Source organism: Acipenser ruthenus, chromosome 7, assembly GCF_902713425.1.
Source record: "Acipenser ruthenus chromosome 7, fAciRut3.2 maternal haplotype, whole genome shotgun sequence".
NCBI classification, from domain to species: domain Eukaryota; kingdom Metazoa; phylum Chordata; class Actinopteri; order Acipenseriformes; family Acipenseridae; genus Acipenser; species Acipenser ruthenus.
The window spans coordinates 6,355,564-6,377,885 of NC_081195.1; the positions used below are offsets into that span (position 1 = coordinate 6,355,564).

General features: G+C 39.6%; 1 protein-coding gene across 2 annotated transcripts in view; it reads left to right on the plus strand.

Annotated features, from left to right (window-relative positions):
• The window catches only part of LOC117415855 (C-terminal-binding protein 2-like), a 90,083-nt gene that overhangs the window by 23,029 nt on the left and 44,732 nt on the right, over positions 1-22,322 (plus strand). For both annotated transcript variants that reach the window (XM_034026735.3, XM_034026736.3), the window contains one exon: positions 17,430-17,593. In XM_034026735.3, the coding sequence (XP_033882626.1) occupies positions 17,536-17,593 (58 nt within the window). In that variant the 5' untranslated portion in view covers positions 17,430-17,535. The remainder of the gene's footprint in view (positions 1-17,429; positions 17,594-22,322) is intronic.

Sequence of the window (22,322 nt, forward strand, 5' to 3'; positions counted from 1 at the left end):
TGCTGAGAAATTGATTTGTTTGTTCGGCGCGCTCACAGAAACTGCATCATGAAATATGGATAAATGCCACTGTGCCGCCCTCCTGTAATGATAAGGACAAAAAAAAACCTTTCAAACTAGCGGTTCAGTGAGATGCTGAACTGCAAATGTGCATTGCACAGCTACTGGCTGCTTCATCACAAAACAGATACACAGCAACACTGGTGCTTCTGCCTCTGTTTAGATATCACGATGCACGCTCACCACTGGAACAACAAGTTCCAATCAAAATCCCTCAATTTTTTTTCATTTCTCCACCACCCTTATTTAAAAATACAAAAACAGTTGCTGTGGTCCAAATGTGCATTTATTTTGGAAACTAAAGTGTCTATATCAGCTGCCTCTGTCTTCTCTGTCCTGATTCTCCTCGACCTCTCTGCTGCCTTTGACACTGTCGATCACTCTATTCTACCATCCTCTCTCGCTGACCTGGGAATCTCTGGCACTGCTCTGGCCTGGTTCTCTTCCTACCTCTCCAACCGCACTTACCAGGTAACCTGGCGTGGAGCAACCTCCACACCTCGCCCTCTCAACAGGAGTCCCCCAAGGGTCAGTCTTGGGTTTATTTCTGTGCTGATGATGCTCAGATTTTCCTTTCCTTCCCCACCTCTGACTCCACCATCCCCTCCCGTATCTCTACCTGTCTGTCTGCTATCTCCCCCTGGATACACTCGCATCACCTCAAACTAAACCTCTCTAAATCTGACCTCCTTTTCTTCCCCTCCTCCTCCCCCTCCTGACCTCTCTATCTCTGTTCCTCTGGAATCTACCACACTCTCTCCCTCCTCCTCATCTAAGAACCTCAGAGTCACCCTGGACCCCTGCCTCTCTTATTCCCAGCACATCTCCACTCTGGCACGCACTTGCCAATTTCTTCCTGAGCAACATACGAAGAGTCCGACCCTTCCTCACCAACTACGCCACCCAGCTCCTGGTCCTGGCCCTGGTACTCTCCCGCCTAGACTACTGCAACTCCCTCCTGGCTGACCTCCCTGCGTCCTCCACCCGTCCGCTCCAGCTCATCCAGAACTCCGCTGCTTGCCTAGTGTTCTCTCTGCCTCGCTTCTCCCACGCAACTCCACTGCTCCACTCACTCCACTGGCTCCCGGTCACCGCTCGCATCCAGTTCAAGACTCTTGTACTTGCCTACAGATGCCTTGACCAGACTGCACCCAGCTACCTCCAGACCCTCATCTCTCCCTACACCCCCACTCGACCTCTCCGCTCCTCCTGCACTAGAAGACTGGCTCTACCTCCTCTACGCTCCCCTGCCTCCAGAGCCTGCTCCTTCTCAACCCTTGTTTGTATTTGTTAATGATTTCTTAGAATATACCCGAAACAACCCTAAAACTGTAACAGAAAAATCCAAAATGTGTACAATATAGGTTAATTACTTAAAAGTAAATGGCCACTTTGCAATGCTGCCATCTGTTAAGAATCAGTGGGCCATATTTTCAAAGCTCTTTAATTCCAATTGCTATTTCCACTGTGACATCAATTACAGTCCTAAAGCAGGAAGAACAATGGAGACTATTAAATACCTGAGCTGTTTATTTCTGGTTTGGTACTGTATCCATTGAGTGTTGTGCTGATGGCTGTTTGGAGGAAAGAGCTTTGAATCTACAGTAGATTGGTAGGTTCCCTCAGAGTAAGAGCAGTTTTAACACATTTTTATGTAGACGTTGGTATCTGCTTGATTTATGTGGCTGATCTGAGCGTAGGTTTTCTTTCTGTTTAAACACTTATACATGGGTCACATAGTTTTAACAATCGTTTTTAAGTGTTAAGCGCTGTTGTAGCTTTATGTCAAGAATCTGACCCACATCCCTCAGAAATGATTATGTTTTTTTTGTGTTTTTTTAATAACAATGGTAACCTTGACTTTAGCATGTGTGCATGCATTGTGCTGCTAGGTCATTCTGCACAAGCATATCTCCTCTCTCTTTGAACAAAATGAAACACAAGTAAGTAAGTAAATACTCCCAGAGTCTCTTTTCTTCAGTTTAATGAGTCCCAATAGAAGCGGTTTATTTTTGCTCCTAATTTGAAATGCTCCACTGGAGCTTTGTTACCTCCTAATAAGATGCACTAGAACCATGAAAAAGCATTATCTTTCACAAAGGTCATGTTGATTTTTGTTTTTAAATCCGCAAGAAAGTTGATTGAAATGAAAGTGTAGCGTATGCCCGCTCTGTTGAAGGAGCTTGTCTCTTTGAACAACGTCCCCCCCTGAACAAGGAGTTCGATCCTCATTCACTGCCACCTGTATTTTGTCAGCTGCTTAAACATTGTGTCTTATTGATTTCAATGGGGTTTTTCTATGGGCCTTGCATGCAGATTTGTCCAGGTTTCCAAAGATCTGAACTGGCTTTAATGGATTGTGCTCTGTAGTCTTGCTGTAAGCCTTTTAATGAGACAGTATTAACCGTGCTTTACAAGCTTTATAACAGACTCGACCTTGTGGTTTCTGCAGCCATCATTGTGTTGTGTTGCAGAGATTACATTGGCTCCTTCTTCTCTAAGACAGGTGTGAAGGAAATTGCCTCAGATAGTTTATAAGGGTAATAAAGGTCTTGTAGACCTGAGCCTGTCCGCTCTGATTGAACCCACTCACTGGAGTTCTTATTGGAATTGCGCACTTGAATAAGTCTGCGTGTGATGGGGTGCTAGCTCGCCTCTATAAATGTGTTTGTTATTGTTGTTAGTTTTACTGTTTTCATTATGTTTTTGTGATTCTTGGTTTGTTTTGGATTGGCAGGGAGGGGGTTAAATTCCTCCCTGTAAAATGCATGTGAGAATGTGGCTGGAGCCTTAAGTGTTTAATTGTTAATTATTAGTTAATTGGGCTCCAGCCACAGACTATAAAAGACAGCTGAAACCCTTTGTTAGGGAGGAGTTTTTTTTGGGGTGAGTTTGTTTGTTGGTGTGCTGTGCTGTTTAGTTTTTGGAGAAAGAAACTGTAGTGAAGGCGAATGCCCAGCCTACATTTCTGTATTTTGTTTAAACCTGTTGTTTGGGCCCTTGTGCCTATTTATTTGACTATTTTTTGTTTAATAAAGATCATTATTTTGCCCCTTCCACTGTCTCTGAGCCTCAAACCTCTGTCATCCTGCCACACGTGGCATTTTACAGGGAGGAATTTAACCCCCTCCCTGCCAATCCAAAACAAACCAAGAATCACAAAAACATAATGAAAATAGTAAAACTAACAACAATACCAAACACATTTATAGAGGCGAGCTAGCACCCCATCACACTGCGTTTAGGTGCTTTCGCCTGTTCAGGAGCGACTCCAGTTCCAGTGGCTTGCGTACATATAGTTCTGCATAATACATTGTTCTGTAATTCGGGTGGGTAAAATCAAAAGCTTGAGTTTCAGTGCTCCAAATCTCAATACCCATTGATAAAAATAGGAAAAGGAATTTCAAAGATAGAAAGCTGCAAATGTGCCCCGTCTCTAGTAGACAGCAGTCAATTGAAAATTTAACGGGACCACAATTGAAAAAAAAAAAAAAAAAATGTAGCAAAAGAATGAATTTATTGCAGCAAATTGTTCAAGCACCGCAGGTACTTCCTCCACCTCCTCCCATATGCCCTGCCTTCATGCCGTTGAGTAGGCTCTGTGTAATCTAGTATGATTAATAATATTAGAAGCGCAACAGCCTAACTTTAATAACTCCATCATTAGGAATGAACCAGATATGTGTTTTCTAAAGGCCTGGCTGGCATTGATATTATTAGAGAATCACACATTATCTGGAGTCAGCAGTTTCACGCGGCTCAATCTCATTACATTTCCAGGGTAATGCTGAAAAGAAAAAAAAAATTAATTGGAGGCATGCGATAGTTCGGATGTGCGCTGGGCGATGGCAATATACATGAAATGCTAGGAAGACAGCTTTATGCACCAGGAGTGGGATAAGTGGTTAAGTTTAATGAGAAGAGATAGAAATGTTGAGCTGTTTTTTTTTCATTTTCGTGCGCTCCCTAAACTGTTTTTGACTCACTTGATATATCGAGTTAATTCCCGTTGCCGTTCCAATAATTCATGCTGCACAGTGTAATGGCTTACGGATTAGGGAAGGCATCCAGTTGTTAATTTTCGGTGTGGAAATTGCAAGCTTTGCTGTCCCGACCTAATTTTTTTTCTCTCTCCATTACATTGCCAGTTAATTTGGCTAAAGAAGCCTTGCTAGGGAGATATTTCATGCCGCATAGAGTTCTGTTTTCCCTATAAAAACGTCCTGCTTCATCAACTCTACCACAATAAACACACTCCACAGCCTGGTTTTATCTAGTGGCGAGACGACAAGCCCTTCTCAACTACCTGATTTATGAGTACTTGAATTAAGTGGCGCTCCTCATAGTTCAGAGTCCTTTTATTTATTTTATTTTTTGCATGGGATATCAGTTACACATGTGACCTAATGAACTGTGTTTTTTAATTAGTAAATGCAGCTTAAATTACTAATGTATCTGAGAAATGTTGCAGCTGATTTACTTATTCTCAGCTCAAGCATGTTACCTTTCAGCCTATAGCGCAGATCTGCATTTACTGAAGTTCGAAGATTTTTGGATGCATAATGGTCTGTCTTCATAAATTAATAGCACGCCAGTAAATGCACAGGGCTCGGTTAATTGACAGGCACACAAGTTTTATGAAAACAGTGGCCAGTTGCTTAAAACACCTTAACCCTTTCAGCCCCAGCAGGATCTCAAGGTCCAGCCTTACCGCCATATGTTAACTGTATTGTAGTGATAAAAGGCGAGTAATATTATATTAGCTGTATTTTAATACAAGTGAGTATTTAATACAAGTGAGTACAAACATGTTTTGACAATTGTGGCCAAAGATTGCTCCATTGTAATTCCATGAGTGATTTTCAATATGTGGAGTTGAGTGTTCCTAAAGCACTGAAGGGACTTTAAAGTCACATTTACCAAAATATATGTAAAGAATATTTTTTAGTCATGTTCTCATGTCCTGTTCTCTGTTCGACCAAAAATAATTCAGGACTGAAAGGGTTAAGTAAAATATCCCATTAGTTTTCCCCTTAAGTGTTCCTTGAGTTTCAGGGTGTTGCAGGAAGCAGCTTAACACATTTAAGAGTCTGTGCCCTAGTTTTGAGATAGTGTTTCCTTAAGTGTAACACTTAAAGTTAAAACATCAGCTATTTCATGCAACCAGCCCCTGCTCTGTATGTTATATCCAAAGTTGTAGTTTGAGAATCTTCAATACAAAATCAGGTGACCTGAAAAATGTATATTTCACACAAAAGAGGTTAAAAAAACAGTGTAGCAACACTGACATGTCCATGTAAGCTTTCGCTCTCTTTCTTTCTCCGCTGTATAAAATGATCTTCTAGACCCTTTGAATGACTCATTGCATAGCGTGTATCTTATTACATCATCTCACCTGCAGGGGGCGGCAGTAACAGAAGTGTGTTGGAGATGCACAGCAATGTTTGTCACAACTAGATTTCACTTTCATGTTGACATGATATATACATTGAGACTTGCTGGCAGTCCCAGTGCCATTTATTTTAATGTTAATATTTAAAAAGATGAGCAGCCCAGACCATCAGAAACAGTTTCCCTGAGGCCCTGAACAGCCTATAGATGAAAATTGGATCAGTCACCTAAGGTTAGCCATGATCATATACTGTACATATGAGAAAGAAATCATTGCTTATACATGCCTTTTGTGGTGTCTTTGTTACTGGTGCCTCCAAAAAGATCCCTGCATTCTGTCTTGGTGGACAGTGGGTTATTAAATGTTCATATTCTAAATTTCCATTTAAAGCCTTCTCAGAAATGTCATGAACAAAATATCAGTGTCAATTTCAAAGATTTTTAAAAAATTGTCAAATGTGTTTCACTATTGTAAAAGAACATTTGTAGGAAAAACCCTGTCTGCTAATAAAACAAGTTAAAATGAAAAAATAAAAATGAAGAGAAACAAGCAAATATGAAATGAAGTGTTCACTGGACACAGCTATGTGAAACACAGAGGTGTTACCCAGGGCAACACGCCCACAGAGCTGTTGTGAGTTCCATGAATGGCTGACCTGGGCATGCTGTATCAAGGCCAGCAGCTTCCCCCGAGATTCTATTAAACACATGGAGTTTAAAATTAAAACGTCAATGTATTTATTTTTGCAACACAGCATAAAAAGAAAAGAAAAAGGCTGTATCATCTATAAGCGTTCCCTAGCAAGCCCTGTGAAAAGGTTTTGACACAAGGAGTGATGGAGTTGTATTATTCAGCTGGTGGCTGACAGGCCCCCACTGTGCTATTCAGAGTCCTGTGGGGTTCATTAAACAGAGGAGTGCGGCACCACCAATAAGCCAAGACACAAAGAAATCTTCCGTTTGTCAAAAAATCACTTTCTCAAGAATACAATTGCCAATTCACAGCTTGTTCACTGCTGCAATACGAGTTATCACCAGGCCTACAGTCGTGCCACAAACAGTAAAGTTCAAATGACAGAAAAAAACGTGTGTTTTTTGTTTTTATGGAATTGTTGTTTGGGTGATTTGAAACTAAATGAGTGTTTTATTTTTTATTATTTTTTTTAAGTATAAACTGTTCCTCAAAAGTAACCATGTATGTTTCATACAGATGGGAAAAGATGATAAAACGTCACAAGTATACCTACTGTTGTGTTAAGACCTAGTACTGTAGTTTAAAAAAAAAAAAAAAGATTGTTTTATTAAAATTGCCTGGATATACAGTAATTGTATAACTAAAAAATTAAAACGTTTGCTTGTGATGTAGTAACGGGAAGAAAATATTACAATACAATACATTACAATACAATACATAACAATACAATATATTACAATACAATACATTACAATACAATATATTACAATACAATAGACTATCGACATATCATGAAACATGTTCTGAGGTGGGTTTAAACATGAATACAAACAATGACATGTACATGCCTAAGAGCATATTCAAATTACAAAACCATTGGCAACTGTAGGTTTTTATTACTGATTTTTAATTAATGACTGAACAAGACTAGACAAGGCTTTTTAAAATGGACAAAACTCATTCACGTTATAGGCCATTAAAGTAAGCCAATGTCTCAACTATTGGCCATCAAAAACACTTTTTCACCCATTTTTAAGAGGGAGCACGGGTTGGTTTCCTTCAGTCACGTTTTGGCCTCTGTTTTCCACATGAGTACCCGACTCATTTCCATGTGACCCTTACTTAAACCCTAGCCGCACTGATAAAGCATTAGGATTCACTGTATTGGGTTAAAAATGACGTCCAGCCTCATCTCAAAGACACTGTTGAAACAGAAGGGTAGTGTTTCACTAGTAGCAAAATAGCCCATTAACAACACTGATGTAAAGTGAGTGGTTGGTGTAGAATAACCGTGAAGTTTCCAGCCCGCTGTGTTCTGTAACTTCAGAGCTCTCTATACAGTGCTGTACCTGGCCAGATCAGACACACCAATCCTGCCGCAGGTTCAGAATTAGACACTAAGATTAGGTGTTCCAGTTGCTGTAGGCTTCAACTACAGTAGCAGGAGGTATTAGGGCTCCCCAGCTGAGCAAGCAGCAGATTGGTAGTTGCCAGTAAAGCAGTTTTGGTGGATAAAGTTAGTATACTTCATCAACTTGCAGTAATACTGTGTTTAAATAAATGGTTGCTTCTGACGTTTATTTCGTGCATCTTTAGAAAGTATAAATTCAGCCATATTTAGAAGTCATTAAGAATGACTGAAAACGGAAGCCACGGTCACCGCTCAAAAGTCTTATTTTAGTCCATAAGGTGGCGCAGTTGTACATGGTGTCCCCTGCTGGGACTTCGTGGGACTGCAGCTAAAGACATATCAGCTGTAAACTATAGAGAGATGAGTTCATTGTGTATAAAGTATTTAACAGAAAGTGAAACGTCTTGAATAAAACTCACAAGGGAGAGAATTAACAAAAAAAAATGTGACTGTTTGTTTTGTTGGGCTTTGTGTAAACCGGGAGTAAGCTTTAGCACTTTGTTTATTGCCTTGGTGTGTTTCAGAAGTGTATCCGGTGCTAATCAATTTATGAACCAGTATTATCAATAAAGCTGTCATAAGTACAAAATACAATAATAAACTAGGTAATTCATGTCTGCAGCTCCAGAGGTTGATCTCTTTTCTTGGGGTGATGAATTGCTATTTTTTTTCTGTGGTGGAGATCAGCAGTTTTATCTAGCCATTAATTCAAACAGTCTTAGATTGTTGGCAGACTATAATTTTAAACCTTGTTTCACTGTAAGAGGAAAGTGGTGCACATTTAAACCTGTCTTATGCCTTCAGATAAGCAGCAGCAGTTTGCTGATTTAGAGTTTGCTGTGCTAACCTAACAGCAGTGATGACATTAGCAGAGAAGATGGGGAGGACGTGGGTCATATTTCACTAGTCCGAAGATGAAGCAATGCTTCGTTAGCAGTCCTGTCACGTTGAAGAAGGATTGTGATGTTGGATCAGGTAATATAAGTAATGCTTGGGTTATTCACTATATTTATTGTATTAAATGCCTTGTTGCTCTGTATCTATTTATTTGGTTCACATTCCCAGTCATTTTCTGTCTTGCCATTTTTGACAACACAACAGATATTTTTTTTTTTCATATTTTTCAAGGTAGACATTGCCTTGGCAATTTAAAGGTTTTTCCCTAATGGTCCACTAACATTTTTTGACCAAAAATATATGTATTAATTCTTAAAATTTTACCAGTATCGATACATTTGATATTGAGAAATAGTCAATTTTTAAAACTTATAAAATGCAAATGGTTGTATGGGGTCAGTTACTTGCAGAATATATAAATCTGAACTTGTCCTGTAGTTTATATTCTGATGTTGATTTTTCACATTCATTATTTTTTAAAAAAAAGAAGCGAAGTGCCGTCCAGACCGTAATAACATCTGTTAAATGTACATACAGGGTTTCCTTAGCGAGGTACGTGAACACAAGAGCCCAAGCAAACTGACTGAGAGCTACAGCTGTGAGAACATGCACAGGGAGACCTGCGGGTGTCACAATGTGTGTGTGCTGGTCGTATCAAACCACAAAGGAAAACTACTGTGGTTCAATAAAAGATGTTTAACAATTAAGTACAGTAGAAGTAAAAGTGTGTCTCTTTCTGCTGTTCTGTGCATTTCTCTTTAGAAACGACTGGCTCATCAAAACATGGTGCTTTTGGAATCAAAGACACAGTGAAGGTATACATTTTTATAGGAGCGGCTCGATGTTTACATTTTCATTTTATTTTTTAATCCTAGAATGTTTGGCAGCACAAATGCCTCTAGTTATCAGACACCGTTGACTGTTTAGCCATTGATGGATTAAATACAAAAAAGAAATAGCTGCTTTCTAGTCATTGTTATTTTGCTGTTTTATGGCAATGTTACGGTAATTGAGCACTGGTTAATATATATATATATATATATATAATTGAGGACTAACCGAATTACACTCAAGAACTGCAGCCCTTCATAGTCTCTCACACTACATCATCAGCTAATCTAGCAATGCTGGTACTGACCACCTATGTATTTCAATAAAACTAAAATTCTGAATAAAAAAACATTGGAATCTTGTCCTCCATGTCTGACAGTCACCACGGAACTCATACAGAATAAGGCAACACAGTTGTGGCTCTAATGTTCAATAGAGAAACTGGAGTATCCTCTGTTTTGCTAGCCTATAACTTTGTTGTAATTGATTAAGGTCGTCTGTTTGCTGTTTTTTTTATTTTCAATCCCAGTCTTTCACAATGCCTTTTTTGTGTGTGTGTTTTTTTTTTGGTCTTCCGCTGCTCCACACAATTCACTTCTGGACTTTATCAAGCCAGTGTTTTTCTTGGCCCCCTGTCAACGTAAACTGGAATACGAACCGCATTTGACTGGATGGGATACTCTGCCAAGGCCAGGAGAGGCCTTGTAACCACCTTTTATTTAGACAAGGAAACCCTGAATCATACTTTTGTTGGTTTTATAACATGACTTCCTGTGAGAGCGCACAGGAAGTGGCTGATCAGCTCCAGGTCATGGCTCAGGACCGTGTGTGGCTCTCCCGCTCTCAGCGGGAATTTGTTTTCCTCAGAACTGATTTAGCATTAGATTTGCAGCCAGACCCAGCGGGGTTAACAATGAAGGTGAGAGCTGTGTGACTTGGTTAATAACAAAACCAGGCCAGATACCTCACAGCTGTCATGCATTAGTCTCCCACCCAGAATTAAATACAGAGCGGGGGGACAGAGGGGGGGACGAGGCTCAGCTAGTATAAAATGTCACCGTATATTTAAACAAGAAAACATCCAGCAGGTCTTTTTTTAATCTCCCGATTCATTTTTTTTTTTAATTTTAGTTTGTGTGTGCCAGAAGATGAGACGTGCACACAACACAACACTGCATTCATCAGCTCCAGCACTGAGATTATAGAGTGCCAGCAAGCACGATAGATGCACTGCGGTTTTGGTCTGTCCTGATGGGAAGATGAAAGTGCTTGGAATACTGCTCTTGTATGCATTTGTTCTGCACCTCTCGTGGCGAGCAAGGCAAGCAGCTTTGCTTTTCACTGTATAATTCTACAATGGTGGTCCATTGCAGTACAGTGATCAACAGTGTGCTGCTGTATCAGCTGTATGTCCTGCAAATCCAGTTCATTTCATTAAGAAACAAACTCTGAAAAGAAAGAAACGAATGAATTGTTTTTCTTTTGAATTCACATCACGCCTCAGTGCAAAATAACTATTGTTTGGAAGTTTGTTTTGCTGTTTCGCTTTCACATTGGCCTGCGTTCAAACAAACTGAAGGGCACTGAATTTGTTTGGCTCACCTATGTGTAAAGCAAGTGGGAATGGACCCTAAGGGTTGTTCCAGTGTAAAACACTATTATAGTATTATATTGGCTTACCAAATTACCAAAGCAATGTTAAATCAAAACTGCAGTAATGTGGTCATTGCAGTACAGGCACTGGATTTTTTTCTTTTTCAATGAATTGTCCCTGAACCCCCTCAGTTGGTCTTCCCCATTTTAAGAATATCTAATAAAGGAAGACCGAGGGAGGTAATGACCCTGGTGGCCTGGATACATTCCATTCCAGTAGCTTCTCTTTCCTGCTGCTGCAGAGTCCAGAGGCTTCTTGTGAAACAGTGGGAAAGCATCCTTTAAGACCTCCCTACCCAGTTTCACATCCCATGGTCTTCCATTACATATCCGAGTTCCCAACCAAATAAAAGTGTAATCTATTATTTTTAGCTGTCGCATTCCCTACCTAGTGCTTCCTGTTTTTCCCTGCGGTCGCTCCTTGTTTTGATCCAGTGGTGAAAGATTTATTTTAGCAGCAAAACTGAAAACGCTTCCATTGTTTTATCAGTCACAAAGAAAGTGGGGGGCTATGGGAGCAGTGGTTTTATAAATAATTTAAATAATAACATTTCCGCCCATTACTGTACTTTGGTACAGTATGTGGGAAAATATATATATATTTTTTTTAATGGTTCTGGTATGAACTTTTGATTGGGTCAGTTTAATCCTCTCGGGACCATTCTGAACTTTACAGGATACTTTGTATGCATTTGTATGTGGTAAAAAGAAAGCAGTGGATTAAATATTGATCCCTTATGAATCTCAAGAGAAATAGCACAGATAATATGGATTTTCAGCTAGACAGACTGTGTCGGGGTCTGAAAGAAAGGTTTTAGCAAAGTGCTCTGTATGAAAAGCAGTTGCAAATTGGGCAAAAGGAAAAAAAAATAGCTATGTAGTTAAAGTAAAGGTGTGTACTGTCTTGATCAGTAATCAACATGAAAAGTGTAATTCTCAATACGGTTTATAAAATATATATACAGTGTGTGTGTATATATGTATGTGCATATAAGTAAACTTGAACTTGCTTCATCACATTTACAGAATTATCAAGAATACGTACATTTAGTGGTGGATATGCTTTTACGTCTTGTGAGTTTAGCTTGTGAGCGAATTTTACTTGAGATCAATCCATCTAAACTATTGCAAGCTAATTAGCACAGATCCAACCAAACAGGGCTTTACCACGCCTGCTGTCCAAATCTTCGAATAATTCACTCGTTCTTTTTCTTTTTTCGGTTGTATTACTTAATTAAAACCGTTGCCGGTAGACAGAGAGTTCTGAAAATAATCCCTGTGCTTCAGATACAGTATGTTAAAAAGGTTACTTCCATTTTGTTTTATTATAGTAATTGTTTACAGTCATTTTGCAGTTTCCCATTAATTTAAATTTCTGTTGCAAATCTGGGTTTTCATTTAACATTCATTTTACCTTAGCACACATTGCCACCAGTTGGCCAAACAATATAATACAACTCTTATTGTGGGATAAACTAAAAGGGAACAACAGTTTGTCAGTTGCTACATAGAGGCTGAATGCTGGGGGAATACTTCAGGCAGAGGAGATACATTCTGTACCTCCTAAACCCTCGCAGTGATGTGTCAAGTACACTGAAATCAGTTTAATTACAAAGTCATTCACTGGGGCCTTCCACACACAGGGGACTTCTGAAGATGGCAGTCTGGCTCTGAGGATGATGAGAAGTTTTTTTTATTGTTGGAAATATCATCTCTTGAGGTGTTTCCTGTAAAATGTTATCAGCACCACAAAAGCAACATGTTGGGTGTGTTTTGAGTTTCTGCTTTGCTTCCTGAGCTCCACAGAAGAGCTTGAAGATGTCAGGTTAAGTCAAGTGAGCAGAAGCATGCCTGCAGAGTCGTGGCACACTAGTTTTAAGCGAGGGCGGTTGCATCCTAACAACTTAAACCACCACTGGGTGGTAATTCAGAGTTTTGTGCAGGTTTTTCATTTATTGAATAGAATTTGGGATAAATCCTCTTCTTATCTACTATCAGTCAGTGCAACACCTACCTAGAATATGGGTTGATTTTAAATGGCCTTTCAGTGTCACTGCATTCCCACCTGAGGTGCCAGTGGATTAAGTGCAGTTTATGAAGCTTGGAAATACAAGCCTGATGAGATTCTAGCCATGAGCTCAGATTCCAACCTGGCGGTCAGGGGCAGGAGGAAGTTCACTGCATATTGAGGCTACGTGTAAATCCCACCCGTCTGAACAGCCAGGGCTGGGATTCAAGCTGACAATCTGCTAATGTGGAGAGTCAAGGCATCAGGGCACTAAGTGTATTGAGCTGCTGTGACGGCTAGATATCCAGGATATTTTTTTTTTTTTTTTTTTTGCAAACTGGCTATTCTGCTCATCTGAGGAAAAAAAAAGAGAGGATATATATTTAAAAAACTGCGGTTGTAAATTGCTTCAAACTGTTTCAGATTTATGTATATGTGCACACACCGAAGTACCTAGATGGAAACATGCAATTAATTCAATGGTGATCAATAACACCGTGAAGCCCAGCATGAATTATCCCAGTCATACAGGGGGGTCCTAGCTCCTGGAAAAGGGCCCAAGATGTGCCGGGGCATGAGAGGGCTGGCTGGTAACAGGAGGCAGCCTGTTTAAATAAAGTGGATCTAAACAAAATACTGCCAGATAAATCTGAGAACCAATTTTATGAAAGTCAGACATCTAGCAACGCATGCACATTTTCCCGGTACATTTCTGTCTGCAAAAATATGTAAAAAAAAAATCAATAGAACGGTCCTGTTTAATTCTTGATATGGTGGTGGTATTTCGGTTTGCCGTCGTTTAGATGAATTGAGTAGACCCCAATGTCTAAGGGTAACAACATGCTCTTGTCTGTTTGGTTACTGTTGTATGGAATACAAGTGGAAACGGTTCAAGCTGAAATGTCACTCTGGGGTTACAGAACTGGGGCAGAGCATACCCTCCGGATTGTATTTCAGGGCTGGCTGCAGTCAGGTGATTCTGCGTCAGGTTTCTTGCTGGCACACACCCTCGGGGTGAACTTCTCTAACAGAAAGCATGGTCGTTTGATTCAGAAACACATTGTAGTCGTTCCGGTAATGTAGAATGTTACTAAGCAAAACTGAAACTTCAGTCATCCCTGAATGAACAGGAGAACATCCTGTAAATATAGTCTAGGGAAGTATTTCACAACCTCTGCAGATTTAGGCAGCCATTTACACTCCATCAGCCATAAATAGAGACCTTTGTTCTGAATGATAATAAATGTGAAATGTGTTGGTATACAGTATATATATAGGCTTGGTATATATATATATATATATGTACAGTGTCTAAAAAGAAATTAGAAACGTAGTATTTGTGAATGTCTTGCAGTTTGCCTGTAGCTGTTGTGCTGTCCTCTAGATAATGTCAGTGCAATGCCACTGTCCATGAACACATTGAAAACGTACAAGGATGTTGTGTGTTGTAGGTAGACTGCATCATTCATTACAGTAGCACTGTGTTCTCATCTTCATTATGTGTGTGTAGGTGAAAGAAGAGCTGAGTTCTGATTGATTTAGTAATAAGTGTTTACATCACTTTAGTGACCCCTTGGGATAGTCCCAGCTAATTAGTCAGTCATCAGCAGGGCGTTTATCTTATCCATGCCCTTACAAAAGGGTTGTGCCCTATTTATGATTCCACATAATACCCCATACTATGAAAAGCCTTTATCCTGCTGTCCAAGAAGGATGGTACCCAGCAGCTGCTAGTCTTGGGTTACACTATGGTAACAGCAGCTGCTGCTAGCTGAGAAGTTCATAGCGCCCTCTTGTGGCGAAAATATATAATTACACTCTATAATTCTATCAAATTACAAGGTTTTAATGAATGTCTGTTGTATTGTTTGCTGTATGACATGCTTCCTGTTTGTGTATTGCTGTTATTTCTTCAGTGTTCATGTTTTGCTTCCAAGCATAGCCCTCTGTGTAAACTGTACAAAAAGAACAGATCAACAAAAAAAAGAAAAAACTTCCGTTGTTAACATTTTATTGTACCCTTCCCTTAAAAAGGGAGCTTGTCTTTACTGCCTTTTACCTTTTAAATGAATGTCAATTTGTAGAATACGAACATTTAATAACAATACAGAGTGCTATGATGTATACTTACAGAGCATCACTGGAATACCAAAAGCATTTATCTTGTGAATATCCCTGTCTGCCAATGAACTTGTTCTTAAAATAAAACATTGAATTCATATATAAACAGGTTGCAAATTGTACTGTGTAGTGTGCACTGTTTTTAACCTGTTGGTTTCAGTGGTTTGATTTCATTCATGTTGTTGCATTATAGTACATTATAAGGTACAGTAATATCAAATGTTTTTTAGGGACTGTACTATGAAGTGGACTAATATGGTCTTAATCAAGTCAATTTCAGAACGCTTATAAAATATCATCCGAACTTAACGTGGTTGGCAAGTTACTGCCAGTGTTCTGTGTTCACCCTAGAGTTGTCTATTTTTGTTTGAACTTTTATTTACAGATTATTTCTAAACACTTAGACCGGGCACTTCAGCTTAGTAAGACCCTATAGACAAATTACTGTAGTCTAATTCCATAGATTTAACTTTCTGAATTTCAAGCAATAAAAACCAAAGAAAAACACGCTTAGTTGTGTAAGCTCATAAACTGAAACATGTTGAAAGTCTTGGAATTAATACTGCGTTGGTTTGACACTGCTACTGCTGAATGTCGCACACTTTATTATTACATTATTAGCTAAATCTGGACTCAGTGTGTAATATATAAAATCATTTTACAGTAGTAAATACGGCCCTATCTTGTGTCAAAATGTGACCCTAGCAAATCTTTAATATAATCCTGAAATTGTGCACAATAAAGTGGAAATCTCTGTGTAGGAATACACCACCTCTCTCTCTCTCTCACTCACACACACGCACGCACGCACACACACTCACGCACGCACGCACGCACACACGCACACACACACACACACGAAAAATGGGAAGGAAAAGCCGAAAGAGCAATACAACTATACAACAGTATTCTTTCTTTATTTCAGTAAATATATAATTTGGAAAGAACAAAATGTATATTTTCTATAATAAGCGTTTCCAAATGTACAGTTTGGGCCATCATAGGTCACTTCCTTTAAATGTTTGTAATAGTAACAAACCTTTTTTTTTTTTTTTAGTTGTTGCCAATTAGTTTTTTTTTGTTTTTTTTTCTCCCCAATTTGAAATGCCCAATTATTTTTAGGCTCAGCTCACCGCTACCACCCCTGCGCTGACTCGGGAGGGGCGAAGATGAACACACGCTGTCCTCCGAAGCGTGTGCCGTCAGCCGCCCGCTTCTTTACACTCTGCAGACTCACCGTGCAGCCGCCTCAGAACTACAGCGTCGGAGGACAACGCAGCTCTGGGCAGCTTACAGGCAAGCCCGCAGGCGCCCGGCCAGACTACAGGGGTCGCTGGTGCGCGGTGAGCCGAGGACACCCTGGCCGACCTAACCCTCCCTCCCCGCGGACGACGCTCAGCCAATTGAGCGCCGCCCCCTGGGACCTCCTGTCCACGGTCAGCTGTGGAATAGCCTGGACTCGAACCGGCGACGTCCAGGCTATAGAGCGCATCCTGCACTCTAGCGAGTGCTTTTACTGGATGCGCCACTCGGGAGCCCAAACAAACCTTTTTTTAATATGTTGTTTATATATCTTTATTACTACTATGATGAAATTAATAGTATGTGAGATAATGAAATGTAATCCAATGTAATTCGTGCAAACCATTGTGTGTGTTATTATTTCAAACTGAGAAAACTGGCGATTTCTATACAGTCGGCGTACAATATTATATCCGGTAGTTAATATGTCATTTGATAAGGAGTTAGCATCTTGTTGTCAAATATGTCACTGCTGGTATTTCTTAATTCAATAGCTGTAAACATGGCATGTTTTATAGGAAATTAAGCATTGTTGCTTACACCGTTGAATATGTCTAATTGCTGTAAACCTGTGCTAGGTTTTTATATATAAGGTGTGACACATCACATGCTAAATTGTTGGGTTGAATTTTTAACATCTGTATTGAGTTACTCCAAGTAAAATGCATTTTTTGTTTTACACTTGTAAGTCATCCATATCTGACAAATAAGAAGAGCTATAAAAATTATGGGCAGGTGCATGCATCCTAGTACAAGTGGTACACTATGAATACATAGAATAAAGGCAATTGCCATTAGTCAAATTGGTGGCTTATATTAACCAATATTATATTACAAATATAATAACCAGTATTACATTTTTATGGAATCTCAGGTTCTGATTAAGAGATTTTGAAACATTTTGTGCTGACCGTAGATGTTTTTCGCAATGGATCTTTTTAAGACTGCTGAACAGTTGTCTACCATACAATGCCCTTTTGTCTACAGTGAAAGGTTGTGTTGCAGTCAGTGTCCAGTGCCATTTCTTTTCAAAGGTTTGCTCTGTGTGCTTGTTTTTATAGGTGTTCTGCTGACGTTATGCTCTCAGGAGAATCCTGGGCAGTTTATTAGGTTCCTGAAGATCAGCTTCGCCTGTCTAAAGGAGGAGAGAGCACCTGCGACCTGAGCATGGCTCTGATGGACAAACACAAAGTTAAACGGCAACGACTCGACAGAATTTGCGAAGGTAAGGGAGACGAGTATTTCACGCATCACATTGTTTTTTAAAATAGAAGCATCTTGTAAATACCTAGATGTCACTAATGCAATTCACGCTGTTTTTTGAGGTTTTTATAATAAAAAATGTGCGATAATGCCATTGAAACACACAGTTCAGATATACAAAACTAAATTGCAATCTCAGATTAGGGGTTTATATTACTGGTGCTATGCCTTGGCACAATGTGGTACATAGCTTCAACCTAAAAACACAATTCTGTAAAACTGCGTTTTCATGCTCATCTGTGTCATTTCCGTCAGTGAATCTGGTACAGACACTTCAATCCACGAGTAGGTTATTCATTTAAGGTAGCTGTAATACCTCAAATTTCCAGCAGGTGGCTTTGGTGTATATACTTAATAATGTGTCAGTTCCAGCAGTACTCAGATACTTTGATAGACAGTGTTTTAGTTCACAAAGACTGTCCACACAGTGAAATATGAAGGCTGCTACAAAACACTTGGCCACACTGTGATCCGTAATGGTGCATCCAGTGTTCTAGTGTCTGCCTCTGAATATTAGCATGATGGAAATGGATATTTTGGCAGTGCATGGATTTCCACCCACCCCCCACCCTACTCTGAACAAGGCCACCTACTTTACTGGGAGATGTCACAAGGCTGGCTGAGTGGTGACACGTCAGACCCGGAAGAAACACACAGACAGACGGTGGTGATGAGTAGCTGAGTGCAAATGGTAGCACTCGGCGTTTATTAACAAAATAAAAGGTTTAAACAGAACACAAAAACAGGACACGGCACTTCACGCCAAAATAAACAGGTAAACAAAACGAACAGACACTGACACACAGGGACGAACACTAAACAAACACGTACTGTGCTGGTCCTCCAGCACCACGTAGCAATTGCTCACTTTCTCTTTCTCTTTCTCGTTCTCGTTCTCGTTCTCGTTCTTTTTCTCCTCAGGAGGGGCAACTGAAACCGTATTAATATTGAGCTCCGTGGCTTTAAAGCACATGCAGTTTGCCCCCTCGTCATCTGGTAAACACATAAGGAAACATGCCAGTCCTTTCTTTCCAGGGGCTTGTATTGTATTTATTTCAGTTCTGTGAGCATTGTGTACCGCTCTCCTCTAATTCTAAATGGCCACTTTGATGAGAAGTTAACAGAAGAGGAAAAATCATGCGGATGAGGGGAGGTGGTTTGGTTTTGAAAGCCAGCCCCTTTGGGTTCATGTTTCCAATCAGATCTGTCTTAACTGTGCGTTTTTAAGAGCAACTGGAATGAAACAGAAGGCATGTAATAAAAGGGACAAGTACTGGATTTCATTATGTAGCTGTGATTTTTTTTTTTTTTTAATTTTATTTTATGGCCAGCTGTGTGACTGGTTTAGTTTCTGCATTGTTTTTAGAGGTCCTATTTGCATATCTGGATTGACTCATTATAACTGCAACATCAAAGCACTGCGTCAATACACAGCATCAGAAGGGCGTATTTGGGTTTAATGGGCTACTCTCTGGCTTCTCTAGGAGGGGCAGTGAAGGTATTCACATGTGTTCTGAGGTCACCAGTGCCACCTTTATTTAGGTTGTGCCAGCTTTGGAGCTTCGAAAGCCTTTTCCCTGATGGTGAATGTGATATTTTGTAAAGCATACAGGTTTCACCAGATGATGCAAGGATGTCATGTTATTACTACAGTACTGTATGCATAAACAATCCAAGTACTTTCATTAAAAATTAAAACAGTAAAAACACTTGACTGTACAGCTGATACTGAAAAAACATAATTGAGTTCAAGCACCGTGTCTACAATGTGTGTTTTGTACTCTTTTACAACAATTTCAAAATGTATTGAAATTTACAAAACTGGTACAAACAAAATCTTAGACTGCTCAAGTCAAGGCTAAAAACATACCATAGTGTACAACGTATTTAAAAATGTCTGGTCTACACTAAATGAAATGGGCTGTTCCTTGGGGTATCTGCTTTCAGCTGTCTGCTGTACAATTTTGTTTTCCTTTTAACATATTTGTACCTTTGCAGTGATCATACTCTGGATCACGTTTTTGTATGAAATTATCCATGAGGAAAAAACTAAATGAAGGCAGAAACTTCCATCGTGCAAATATTTCACACTGCCAAATTATAACGTCCTGCTTTTCTATCTAGCTGTGCTACCAGCTACCAGATCATGCCAGATCTTGGCATGATCTGGGAGCTGAGAATTACGTAGTTCTAGTAAGCGCTGCTTTTATTTCATCAAAGCAACCGCAGCAAACGCTGGGCTTTCATTTTCTATTTAAGGGGGAAAATGGTTTTGCATTTTTTAAGCATAATACCTCGTAAAACTTCAAAGGTTCCGCCTTGTCTTGTACAAAGATTTTGGCAATCTCTCGGTGACAGATTTTAAAGTCAGCAAAAGCTAAACAGAAACCGGTAACAATGGACAGGTTAAAGCTGAAAATGCTTGACCAATAGCCAAATAGTTTTGAAATCATGTATAATCATTTACATCCCTTTAATTGTTTAGCATTTTTGGGGAGTTTTACGAGCAGGTTGCTTACTGTGCATGGCCAGTAACACAGCGAAAATCTGTGTGTCCAAGCTCTTCCTACAGCCTTCTACGCTGCAGCCCAGTCCTCTATCACTGAGGCTTGCACACCCCTAGGCTACCCCAGCACTGGGAGACAGGTAGACATCCAAAGTCTTAGCATCCTGTGCACACAACAGTATTTAAAAGAAAACTGATTATTCCTTTAGCAATCATAGGATTAGTCCCTGTTTCATAGCCTGCTTGGGTAAAGGGTTCGGGAATGATGCTACACACGTGAACATTTTTTCTCCTTTGTCAGCTTTTAGGGCACTGTAGGTACATAGTAAAATCTGGTGAGATGGATAAAGCAGATGACGCATTACTGTATTTATTTGCATTTGGGCTGTGCCTCTGCTATACTAACCACTAGTCAGATCCTAATTGTGTAAGCCAGGGATAATTTGAATCTCCTTGCATTTCTGGCTGTTTTTAAAAGCAATGTCCCTCAAATCCTGTCTACAGATGTGGAGCTTCAGGAAATTATAACCATGTATTAGCAGCATGTGGAGTTCTCCCCAGATACTTGTAAAACTTAGCCTTGGGGCTTGTTAAAACTTTAAAATACTGTACAATAACTGTAATTGACTTGAATTTTCAAGTTCCTTGTCAAACTGCCTAATTTATTAAGTCTAATGAAAGTTTAATGGCCAAAAAGGTTCTGTAGCCGACACTATCTAAATCACGTGATCTGCTTTGTGTGTGCATTGCTTGCCAAGTCCCAGGCAGCAACATGTCCTGAAATCAGACAGCATGCTCTTTCTGTAGCCCTCTGTATACCCAGCCACCAGATGGCTAAGACTGAAGCAATACTGCCTCGAAAAGGGTTAGCTTCACGAGAGCAAATCCCCTCCTCAAAGGGTTACCCAAAATAATGCACTTTTAAGCATTATTATTATTATTACTATTATTATAGCTAATGATGATGATGGGGATGTCAATTATTTTTTATTTATTCAGTCCATCGATGACAAAGCCTTAGTCACAAATGGGTGCTGACAACACAAACAGGCAACAGCGGTCCCATTGTATTACCCATACACTATATATATATAGAATCTCCAGACCAAATAAGTTATTATTTCCATGTCTGTATTTTGTGGTATCTTTATTTCTGTGCCTGTTGTGATGATGAGTGCTTTGTCCACTGCGTCACTCTGGCTTACTAGCATTCTTGACAGGTATATCCACGGCAGAGCAAACCGAATCTATTCTGACTGTGAATGAATAAGCTGATCAAATCATCACAGTTGACTTTGAAATGAGGTTCAGGACCATCAGGACAGATTTCAGCCAAGATGAAAATAAATTACAGTTGAGCCCTTTCTCCTTTAAAACAGATATAGAAGGATAATACTTTATCATTTATCATACACTTAAACTATAAGAAAGACGACTAGATGTAACGTTTTGGTTAATGTCTTCAGCACTGATGGCTTTAATTTACTAAGGACAATAGTTAATGTATCTAGAAATGGCATTTTCTGCACTATGACCATACTGCCTTATTACCTGTCCCATGCTGTTAAGGGGTTCTGTGACATCGTAGAGAGCAGAGCTTAAGCAGTTAATGAAGAGAATCCGGTGAAATATTTAGATTTTTATGGTAATTTCATTGCAGCCCATTTGTTTGCATTGTATATTTAAAGAAGAAGATTGATCTGTTATAAGTACTCATTAGAAATTAAGCTATGAACCTTTATATATATATAAATAATAACACTGAATTACACTTACAATCTTTTGCTATAACAATATTGTAAAGAACTTCTACAACAGGATCTAAAAGGTGCATCTGGAATCCCAATAAAGATAGATATGGAGATTGTATGAACTGTTGAACAGAGTGGAACTGAGTAAACGAGCTGGGGACTTTTCTGAGGAATAATACACATGACATGTTTCATATGACAGTGAGTGATATATGATATTTAATTGAGCAGAATACTTAATAACTGGGAGCACAACCCAACATATTAATACATGCAGCACCAGGATGGAATCTAATGATAATGCGTGCACCACAGTATTTGACCTAATTGGATGGATCTTCCACATCATGACAGTAGTGACTGTTAAGTGAACACTATTGGCCAGCCAGATTGAACCAATGATCTCTCTTGCACTCGCCTGGCACCTGTATCCT